This window comes from Mycetomoellerius zeteki, unplaced genomic scaffold, assembly GCF_001594055.1.
Source record: "Mycetomoellerius zeteki isolate Tzet28-1 unplaced genomic scaffold, Tzet1.0 scaffold155, whole genome shotgun sequence".
Classification (NCBI taxonomy): Eukaryota; Metazoa; Arthropoda; class Insecta; order Hymenoptera; family Formicidae; genus Mycetomoellerius; species Mycetomoellerius zeteki.
Genome location: NW_017256500.1, coordinates 3681072 through 3692557, shown reverse-complemented (window position 1 = coordinate 3692557; position 11486 = coordinate 3681072). Strand labels below are relative to the sequence as shown.

Below are 11486 nucleotides of genomic sequence, written 5' to 3'. Positions count from 1 at the left end.
CCGATCATGGATAGATTAACATATTCTTGCGCCAAGTGTTTTTGTATTTGATATTTTTGAGATAAATTTTTTTCCGGTTCTCCACTTCTTTTTATTATCGTCTCGTATTCCGATACTACAGGATACATCACTTGCACGCTTCTGTTGAAAGTTTGTGTAGAACAATTATTCTAAGAAACACTTTTCCATCTTAAAATTCTTTTCACAAACTCTAGTTCTTCTTCGATCAGTCCTCTTTAAACTTCGGGAAACGCATCAGAATTTTTCTAATTATATTAAAAATATTTAATGAAATTACACTATAACATTTCACATAGTTTTGCAAACATCCGTGTATGTTTATTGTCACAATGCTAAGTTTTTTCAAGGCGCATCTTGAATCGTTGTATGTTAATGGTCCGCATAGTCATGATACGAAGTTAAGATATCAACTAACTGGAAGCACATTTCATGCATGCTTTAAATCTGTACTGGAGGTGGTGCCTGATTTTGGTCAGTGGTTTGGTCTCGTGTGTTCTCCCCTCTATCTTTCTCTGTATAAGTAGACACGTAATTGTATTTAGGGCCGGCAGTAGACAGGCCCTTCGGTAGCTTGCGAATCATGTTGGTGGAACTATGGAGTGGGAGGAGCTAACTGGTCGCAGGTTCATTTTTTAGGGATTTTCTGCTTGCTACAGGGGATTTTCTACTTTCTCGTCACGTAGTATTACAGATCTTATACATTGCCAATAAAGAAGCAACAATTAAAAATTGAAATATATATATATGTATACATATATATAATATTTATTTGTTAATAAAATTAATTTAAATGTAAATTGCATTGCATCAAGATACTACAAGATATTCTTGTAATACCTTGTATTAACGTAATTATAACTAATAACCAACGTTTTGATTTTCATCATATTATTGCAAAGTATAGTTGTCACGATATTGATGAAGATGCAACGAAGAGTGCAATTCGCGGATCGGCAGGGTAAAAGCGGACCTTCAGTACTCTCAATAGGGCTATAAAAGCCTCATGTGAAAAGACATTGTTTGGCTCAGCTGCGGCCACTACGCGTCTCCGTACTACCAATGCGAGGGATCGATCGAAAGGTGCATCTGAATCAACGGTTGATTAGGAAATTAAGTGGCTTATTCTTCTCGGTGGTCCGAGCCGTTGATCGCGTAGGCGCGATATCGTCCGGATTTGTCTAATCGTCCGTTGATCTTGATGCACCTTTCAGTAGCATTTTTCGGCGCTATCTTGTTAATTCATGTCTCTCTCTCCCTCCTTTTTCTTTTTTTTTGTACGCAATATATGATCTCATAAAACGCTTTTCGCCAAACACGATGTATTTATCGTTTTAACGATAAGATTAATCGCCCATGTGATTAAGTGAGTATGCACAATTGAATATTGCTACAAATCCCAAAGCAGTACATTTTGCATGTTATTTATTTTTTATTTAAGAAATGAAAACGAATTTTATATATATGAGAGAAAAATATTTGGTATTTGTAACTATAATTATATATTACTATAATTATGATTATTACTGCTATAATAATAATAACAGTAACTATATATATAGTTCCAGCAACAAATGTATATAGTTGGCAACCTAAAATGACTATATAGTAATTATAGTTGTTATAACCATAAAATAGTTGAAATTACCATAAAAACAAAAAAAATTACTAACTATTTTATGGTTATAACAACTATAATTACTATATAGTCATTTTAGGTTGCCAACTATATACATTTGTTGCTGGAACTATATATATAGTTACTGTTATTATTATTATAGCAGTAATAATCATAATTATAGTAATATATAATTATAGTTACAAATACCAAACATTTTTCTCTCTGTGTATATATATTTGATTTTGTATCTAATTATTCACTGAATCGCTCGATTTAAATTTAATATAATAATCGCTCGCGAATTCTTAAGATACGTGATTTCGAAGCTCCACATAACTTATTAGTCTGATTCGGAACCAGAAAAGGGGCATGGTTCCTTCAGGCCGCATACCTCTTTCATGAATGACGTGATTCATCCGCGTGTATGATGTCGGAGTAGGGAATGACACGAGTGTTCACAAGCCGCACCATCCCCTGTACCAACCCCTCCCTGATCGCTGGAAACTCGAGCACGAGTGTTTCACCATTCTATCGCGCCCTAAAATGTACACGGCAAGTGTTTCCTCTGCGATTCGTGAGTAGAAAACAGAAGTATGAAAGATTCGTGTACCTTGCTAGTAAAGGCGTAGCTATTTAGGAAAATATAGAGTAAAAAATTTGGACACATAGGAAATATTTATTGTTGAATATTTTAACTATGATATTTATTATATTTATCTCTGTCAGAATTTTTTTGGTACCAATATAATAATTAATCTAAGTATAAAAATAGTTTAATTATTAATTATAGTAGTTTAACAAATTAATTATAACTTGCAATAATTTCTTAAACAGATTATCTCTCGTATAGAATATTAATATTATTTACCTATACTTACCTTTCTCGCAGTTTCCTGATAAATTTCGTTTGTCGCTTCGCACTGCAGTGCGAGGGTTGTTCCCTCTGATCGTCTCTTTCTAAAATCAGGGTGCAATTCAGACAACCGCGGAGCCAGCAAGCGAGCAAGTGTTCCGCCGTGACCAATGGGCCCCTTGCACGCATGTGTGCGCTTCCCAATGCGATATTAATATCGCGATTATCATCTACGTATTATCGCTGCACCCTTATGGGTGGGATGTTCAAAATAAGTCTATGCGGAAACACCCCTCCGCGATCTTGTATTCGCGCACCAAGCCGTGCACCAAGCACCCGGTGTGACGCTGCACGAGGAGACGCAAGTGCATTTCAGCCTTATATACTCAAAGAACGCGATATATATTGTTCATTTCTAACTCTCTAGGACATTCCTTTTTATATATTAAACACAGAAAAGTTTGTGATAAAAAGAGAAACGGGATTAATTTTAAGAAATAATCAATTATGAATATATGATATTTTTTAGAAATGATATATTTTTAATAATAAACAACTCATTAATATTATACAATATACAGATTTCCTGAATGTTATGTTATTATTGTTATAATTATTATGTTGGTATTAAATCTTGAACTGTTTCAGCGATATGTATACACCATTTCTTTCGCGAATAAGTATTGAGATTTAAAAAAAGAAAATTGTATTATTTTGTAATGAAATTTAGGCAAATTGATATAATGATGTACTATATTATGAACTTTCTATATTATATCATCGTTATCGATAAATACATTTTGCATATATTTGCATGAAAGTACGTAAAGGCAGTGTCGCTAATGGGAGATGTGCGTGCACTTGGAATCTTTTGCCACGGGGAGATGGAACCAATCTCATTGTTCTGTGTCCCTTTACTGAATTCTGAGTTATGATTCTTTGCGGGAGATGGTCATAAAGATGATTCGTCTCGGTTCTGCAAGTGTCAAAAGTCTAATGCTGCTTCCAACGAGATTGTAGCTTATGTATTATTAATATTCGCTGCGAATCGCGCTGGCTAGATCGACTAGTTAGCGAATTTAGCCGGATAAATAATAGTTATCTAAAGATTATCAATAATCGTCTTCTAGTATTTTTTAAATTTACTTTCATAGTACTTTTCATTTTATTTGAATTTATATTATATTTTGCTGCAAAAATATGCTGGAACAATTATTACAATCATGACTTGTTAACAGTTATTATAATTGTAAATTAATGATAATTAAATAAGTAATTTTGAATAATTCTTATATTTTTTATATACAGGGAAAATTTTTTATTATATTTTAGTAATTTGAATTAATGTAATTGATTTATTTTTAAAGAAACTTTGTAAATTTTTCTACATTACATTCCATGCAAGAGAAGTCAAAGTGCACTTCCGCTGTTCACGTGCCACGTCGACATATTGCTCGTGTCCCGCAGAGTGCATGTAACACGACACGTGACCACCGAATGCCCTATAGATATTCTCCATCCCGATCACGCGCCCCGCGTTTGAGGCAGTATTTAACCATTAGGAACTGTTTACTTGATTTTAAGAGTCAATCCAATTCACATGATTGTCCACGGGTAAATATTAAAATACAATAGTGTCTCATTTTCACTCAAGCCAATATATATATAGCCAGCGGAGATATTTTTATAAAATATAGAATTATACGATATAATAAATTTTAAAGATATTTATCGCATATTGTCGTAAAAGTCGTAAATTAGGAAAGCAAAATATGCCTTGCTCGAAAAATTACACCGACTTGTATTTTTACAGTAGGTGTCCTTAAATTTGCACGTGTTGTATTCGCAGCGAGAAAAAATCACGTGAAGGTGCAGATGACACGGGTCACATGACAAAATAATGTCGGAGCCCTAGGTGATATACCAGTCCTGGTGCATTGGACAACTCTTACCCCTCTTCGTTCAGCATGCGGTAGACCGTCTCTTCTCCCTCTCCTCGAAAAACACGATTCACTTGGCACACAATTTTTGTGCATATAATGGACGGTACGAGAAAGCAGTCCCCCTGCTTAATTTAATCCAATACAATATGTCCCCTTGTCTCACTCCGATTCTATCCCTCACCCGCGAGGGCTTAGTTAAAGAGGGTGGGTGGCTTTTTAAAACTGTGCCGATCTCAATTCAGCGTGAAACCTCATCCCATTACGATCGGTCTAATCCTGATTGGAGCGGACAGGTTTTTTACTCTAGCGGTGTATCGGTGGCCTATGACCGTGTCTAAGGGTGAATCTCAGAAATGATCTCTAATGTTCAGAATATATCGTACCTTAAGTACCTTTTGTGTGAACACAAAAGCGTACTGATATTAATGATAAACATATTTTTAAAAATATTATATTTGCGAATAAGTACGTATGTACAAGAAATACGAAACGTGTGTGTGTGGGGGGGTGTTAATAGAATTTATACATATTTTTTTTTCCTGGACTTAATGCTTAATATATTTAATTTTCTGTGTGTTTTAGCAGATTATTAAAAGATTTTAATAGTAATAAAGAAATTTTTTTTTCAATGCAATTAATTTACGTACACATAAGACGCTTCTTATTGAAGTTTCTATTACTTGAAATAATAGTTTAATCTAACTAAATAGCGAGTGTAAAAACACATCCCGTTTTAGTGACATAACATTTGTTATTTTCGACGTAGAAGAAATAGTCTCAGCTGTGTTAGCTCTTCAGTGTGGATTAGTACGATAAGCCACAAGAAATAGAAGCGAATTTTAAAACAATTGATTTGGGGGAAACACATCTTATCTTGAGGTCGTAAGTTATCATTAAAAAATGAAAATATTCTAATTCGGCAAACGGAAGTAATTTTTAGTAATAAAAAATATATATTGTACGCATTAAACTCTTTTTATGTTCTTGTTTATTTAATATGTACTTAAATTTTTGGACTCCGGAATTACGCATGAATAAATTATAAATTATATCTTGGAATGTAAGCTTCTTATTCTTGAAAGCATTGTGCAGCGTTTCAATGTTATTCTAAACAGACAAATAAATGACAAATTATTTTCATATATATTACAAATGATACATTAATACTGCATAAAAATATTTCTCTTTTACAATGTTGTAATACATATTATATTACAATACGTATTAAGATCTCAGCAAAGAAAAAAATCTTTATTTAGGAAGATTAGTTTGGGATAAAAATTGATTTTGGCAAAGCTTATTTTTATCTCTTACATCTTTTTTATGTCAGCGAGAGAGATTATACCGCGTTGATTTCGAGAATCGATAATTAATTTCTGATAGGCCTTTCTCGTTCTTTCGGCGGTTACTGTTTGCGATAGGGATCGCGAGTGCTGCGATGACCTGTCAGAGGGTGCAAACGAAGATGGATTTGTTGCACAGCTGTGTACACTGCTTAATGTAGAAGGTACCGGATTCGGATATTGCTTTTGTGCTGGTTAAGGTAAATCCTGTTATCCAAAAGTTAACTACGTTTTGCTTATTTTCTAGCATCATTAATGTCCTGAAAGCTGCACGATAATACAGTTAGCAAAAATATTATCGAAAAATTATTATCAAAAACTATCACTAAATATTTATGATCCAATAATAATTTTCATTTTCTACATCTTTGGTCACTTTCATATTTTAATTTTATTTTAATTTTGTTTTAACTGTTAAATAAAATTTTGCTGAGATTTTAATTTTTATCTGTCAAAATAAATCTTCATTTTAAATCCTTACATTGTAAATATATGAATATCGTACCAAATTATCACGCTAAATTGCGTGATTTTCTGCCGCGGATGATTCATAATTCATGAAATTGCTATCAGTTTCACCTTCTTCCAAATTATATACGTTTGCTAATTTCTTATTTCTTGAAATATCGTATTCTTCACCAAGCTGCCTGTACGTTTGCGCGCGGTTCTCCAAGATTTCTCTAATAATTTCTGTAAAATGTACAATAAAGTTGTACATTTGTATATATATGTTCATTGCTCATCGAAAACTATTATAAAGATAAATCCCTTTTTTATTTTATGCTCAATTTTTAAAAATGAAATTTGAGAAAGTATATGAATATTTTTTTTAAAGAAACTTTACTTTTCCAAAGCCTTACCCATTAACAATTCTCTGCTTTCAATCATGTTACCCATTTCTTTTTTTACTTCTTTCATTAACCACGGCATAAAACCTTCTTCGACATCTGAAAGTCATATTCATGGCACATTATTATCTAAATAAAGAGCAAGATGATTGAGCTGGGGAGGAGGGAAAAAACAAACAGGAACTTAAAGATAGAATCGATAAATAGATAAAAATTAAGAAACTTTTACGGTTATTAAATTTGAAAAGATCATTTTTCACGAACCAGCCTTAATCTCGTCCAATAGGTAGCCAGACATCTTTAGACTCTCTAGAACCGCAGGTAAAAGTTCGGCGATATATCCTGTTAACAATACTGCAGCCGCAACTCGTTCCTCGGTCTCTTGTTGAGCTTTCATCGCCTTTTCATGCTGCTTCAGGCGTTGATCCTGCAGATTGGAAATAAATTTGCTTTTTTACATTTTAAATATTTTCTCGTTCTTTATTTATGATAACGTAAAGCAAAATAAATAGAAGACTTCAAAGTGCCGAAATATTAAAAAATCAAAATAAAAAATCGATACCTTCTCCTCTCTACGTCTCCTATCTTCTTCCATTAATCGTTGCTCTTCAGCTTTCTCAGCCATGCGCAATTCAAGGAATCTTCTCTGCTGTTCCTTAAGAGCAGCGATTTCCTCCTCTTCCAGAACCTCGATTAAGGCTTGTTCAATAGTCTTGCCTACCAATACTTCCAAAATCGGTTGGACTTCAGTGTCGTAATCGAAGAGCTGAAAATATACATTTACTCTACAGACCGATCTGATCGTAAAACGAATGTAAAACATTATAATCTATTATGATAAAATATGTATTAAGAGCACGTACTTCCCCGGGTTCGATTTGCGTGCCAGCGTCTTGACCAACTTTACCTAGATAATAGTTTGGTAGTACTGGTTTTTCCAAGAAGTAATCGGTCTGTGTGGCTACTTCAGATTCGTCTGGTTTCTCTGTCAGCTTGAATGTACAATATGTTCATTTAAAAATTTGACACAAACTTCGCTTGCCTTCATGAAAAGTAATAATTAGTCGATAATTAAATAAAGTCGATAATTAAATAAAAATAAATTTAATTAACCTCTTCGAGAAAAATCTCTGTTTGCACCGGTTCGTGTTTTCTTCCAGGAACCGGAGGAGGCGAACCCGACCTGGCGACGAGCGCTCTGCAAGTTTGCATTTGAGCACGTTTCCTTGCCAAATGTCTTCGTCTTGCTTCCGCTTGCCTCGCTGCTATCGATTGTTCCCCATCGATCTGGATAAATACGAATTTTATGAGAAATATTAAATTGATCTTTTGTTTCGAAAAATTAGTGAGATGCTTACAAGAGTAGGAATGGAAGCGCATGTGCTTCCTCGAGCCACACGGCGGTCAAACATAATATTCCCAAAAGGAACCGATTGATCGCTGTAAAATAATGTTGTATTTACAGTAAGACTTATTCTTAATAACATTAAACAAATTTAAAAAAGCTCAGCTAAACATACTGAGTAATAATAATAATTAATATTATTACGAAATCCGTCGCTTTTAGGCAAGCATCGACAAACTTTTGCAAAATAATTCATATTTTTTTAAAATCAGATATATAAAGCTATAATCATCTTAAAGCTATAATTATCATATAATTAATTTTTTATGATTATTTCAAGTTATATTAGTTCATTTTTAATTTATTTCACTAATTTTCTTCCTATTAATATAAAACATAATATTTAAATTAAATTATATAAAAAATTTTAAATCATTTCATCAATTATTATCACAAAATTATTATTAACTATATTTTATTCTAAAATATAAAAGATTTATAATACATATATGTATAATTAATAATATTTTAGTAGTAGATAATAATCGATGAAACAATTTAAAATTTTCTACGTAATTGAATTAAAATATAATAATTCTGTGTGTATATACATATCATGTATATTCATATACATGATAAAATAATTATAATATATGTGTATCATTTTGTATAATACAAAATAGTTATAATAAATAATATGCGTGTCACTACGCAGCAAATTATAATGTAGAAACAAACAATTTAAATTATCCGTAATAAAGATTATATTCGTGATAGATTTATCTATTCGCACTTAATGAAGCATGCGTTTCAATCGCATAGCAACAAAATATCACGAAAATATGTCCACGACCCTGTTACAATAATTATCGATAACAATAATTATCAATGTTATTGATAACAATCATGGCAGTCTAACTTTAATGAAACAAAATGTTTATAACATATTTTTAAATGTAGAATTGATTTAGGTATTTGTATTCAATGAAGATTTTTCAAGATTCAAGATTGATTTTTTACATTTGATTACCAAGAAAATAACAGAATTACTAGAAGTAGAATTGACAGTTTTTTGTTTGACATGTCATATATTTCATCTGATTGTATTTATTGATGCAGTAGTTATATAAAACCTTGCTAATAGTAGAGAACTAAAAATTTATTTTTTATCTTCACACTTGTTTGTAGTTACCTATCTCTTCATACTAGTCTTCTCAGTTTCTTTTACAATAGTATAAATGTCATAATTTGAAATATACGTTTGAATCTAGTGGATCCTAAAGTGACATTTTAGAGTTAATATTATTATTGGAGAATAGTCATTTTAATCTCTTGACGAACACAATTTCTATTTTATGGGTAGTCAAGAATGAGGTGCATTAGAAGCGACGACAGCCTAAAGAGAAATTCGAACGCGATCACAAGCGCACGAGAATAAATCAGATCCACGAGAAGAAAAAAGCAGGGAAAAAGCAGCTGCTATCGACTAAAAGACCAGTGAAAAGTGTGGTGCCACTTGTAAGGTGTTTTCGTTACCCGCGAAGTCTCGGCAGCATATTCATCATGCCCTCGATCGGATCCAACTTTTTTGGTAAAGCTCGCGGCGTCTGCGGGAATCTGCTAGAAAAACAATTCCCGCTCTTCTTATATAATTTTTTTTTTATTCTCGGCGCATGCCTCTCATTATCTTTATTCACGCGCGTTAATTGAATTCATAATTCGTACTTTTTTTTGGAACAAAGACACCTTTCACTCTTTTAAATTTGAAATGTGCCAGTGATAAACTCTTTTTGTAAGTTTCTTTTAGGCCGATCGATTATGTTCCAGCAATGTCTATCTTTTCCGTAAATATTTAATGTTTGATGAGAATGACGTAAAATTAAAGTAAAATGCATATTGCGATTTGCATTCATAAAAATATTTATAATGTAAAATTTTTGTATCGTCATTCTGAACGATACGAAACAAATTCAATAGAAACAGGGGCGGATGATTTTTCGTGATTTGAGATTAATAATTATTAAATGTTCCTATGATTAAGTAGAAAGTACTAGAAATGACAGTATTATCCTATTTCATATAACATACAATTTTTAAAAAATCGACAAATGTTTCCGTGAATACTATATTTTTCTGAGTATTATAGCGAGATTTTTGTGAGCAAAACATCATGGCAGATTTCTCTCTCTTTCTTCTCTTTCTCTCTTTCTGTAAATCCGCCCCTAATTGTAGGGAGACAATCACACCGACATGCCAAATGAATGGCGTCTGTAACGCGATTGTGCTACGTCACCTCAGCATCACTTACACCAGTTCACTCCTCTTGAACCTTCTTGCTTGTTCGTTCAAGGTTGAGGCGGTGGCGATAGTGGTGGCGTTCATCATGCCGAGGGAAAAATCTACGGTGGCTTTTAGGGCGGCTGGACATCTGGCATTGTGGCTATTGTGACGTACCTCTGGTCTCTTGGCTAGCGATACCAGTGACTTGAACCTGCTCTTCAGAGGACATCCATCTGCGGCCTCCTCCTCGTCCTTTCCGCTGGGCGCTATACCGAGCAAGGCCGCCACTTCCGGTGGCGGCATTAGAAATTCCCCCGTCTTCACGGTCGTGATGAAAGGCTTCTTCTGTGGTAGGATCGATTTCTTAGGCGACTTGCGGCCTTGCTCGGCTTCAGCTTGTTCTTGGATTTTTTTCAATTTCGCGTTCAACACCTCATTGAAATCTTCCGTTGATAAGACAATGCTAGGTTTAACCGTAGGTGGTCTGTCCTCAACTAACGTTAAGCTATCTTGACTTCTACTTTGATGTCTTTTCTTCAGAGGATTGGCTTGATTTGATTGTAGACTAGCCAAAACCAGATGTTCATTGGATTTGCTGATACGTCTGCGATTACAAAGGTTATTTTTTATCGCGTTCTTCATGTTTTCTAAGTTGATAAGTTGCGACGCATTCATCTCATCGTCTTCGTTGACGTGTAAAAGAGGTAGACTCGAGTCCAGGCCATCCTTCTGTAAGATTGTAAAGGCCGACGGATCCTTCGCTTCATAATCGAAAGATTCCGCATCCGTCGACGGCGCCAGAGTCGAAATACCAGCCGGCATCCTTCCGATTTCTTCAAACGTCCGATTTTGCGGCGGACATGATGAATTGGTCGAAGAGAATTAAAATCGCGCGTCGTGTTTAACTTTTCGAGCGCTCCCCTTCAAAAGTGTAAAGATTACATTTTATTCCAATGATTTTACTATTAGTTTATATTATGCAGAAGGAGGTAATTGTGCTATGAAAATTTCCAAAGCTATTATCTCAAATCTTAGAAGTTTAGTCCATTGATCACTTATTGATTGTCAGTATTTGTTAAGTGAGAACATGACATGGTAACTGAAACGTGAACGTGGCGTTCGTAATTATAGCTTTAATTATTCATCGATGAAGTCACGAAAGATCTAGCTATAAGCAAGATTGTCTAATTACAAAATATGAACAGCAGTTTTGCGATAATTAACGGTGAGAAATC

The 11486-nt window shown here is 33.7% G+C and overlaps 2 protein-coding genes across 3 annotated transcripts in view; both read right to left on the bottom strand.

Annotated features, from left to right (window-relative positions):
• Positions 1-2681, bottom strand: part of Prdm13 (PR/SET domain 13) — a 7155-nt gene extending 4474 nt beyond the window's left edge. Inside the window, exons 1-2 of the mRNA XM_018444779.1 lie at positions 2518-2681; positions 2189-2268 (exon numbers count right to left, since the gene is read on the bottom strand). Coding sequence (XP_018300281.1) covers positions 2189-2268; positions 2518-2681 — 244 coding nt within the window. The remainder of the gene's footprint in view (positions 1-2188; positions 2269-2517) is intronic.
• Positions 2682-5460: 2779 nt separating this feature from the next.
• Positions 5461-11073, bottom strand: Rsph3 (Radial spoke head protein 3). 2 transcript variants are annotated; one of them, XM_018444842.1, is made up of 11 exons: positions 10280-11073; positions 9508-9591; positions 7985-8066; positions 7740-7913; positions 7490-7618; positions 7189-7392; positions 6891-7053; positions 6639-6725; positions 6284-6468; positions 5781-6045; positions 5461-5542 (listed from the first exon to the last, which is right to left on the bottom strand). In XM_018444842.1, the coding sequence occupies exons 1-9, from the start codon at positions 11071-11073 to the stop codon at positions 6296-6298; spliced, it is 1890 nt and encodes a 629-aa protein (XP_018300344.1). In that variant the 3' UTR covers positions 5461-5542; positions 5781-6045; positions 6284-6295. The 2 variants fall into 2 exon arrangements, with proteins under 2 accessions (XP_018300344.1, XP_018300345.1); XM_018444843.1 differs by lacking the exons at positions 5781-6045; positions 9508-9591.
• Between the last annotated feature and the right edge of the window lie 413 nt (positions 11074-11486).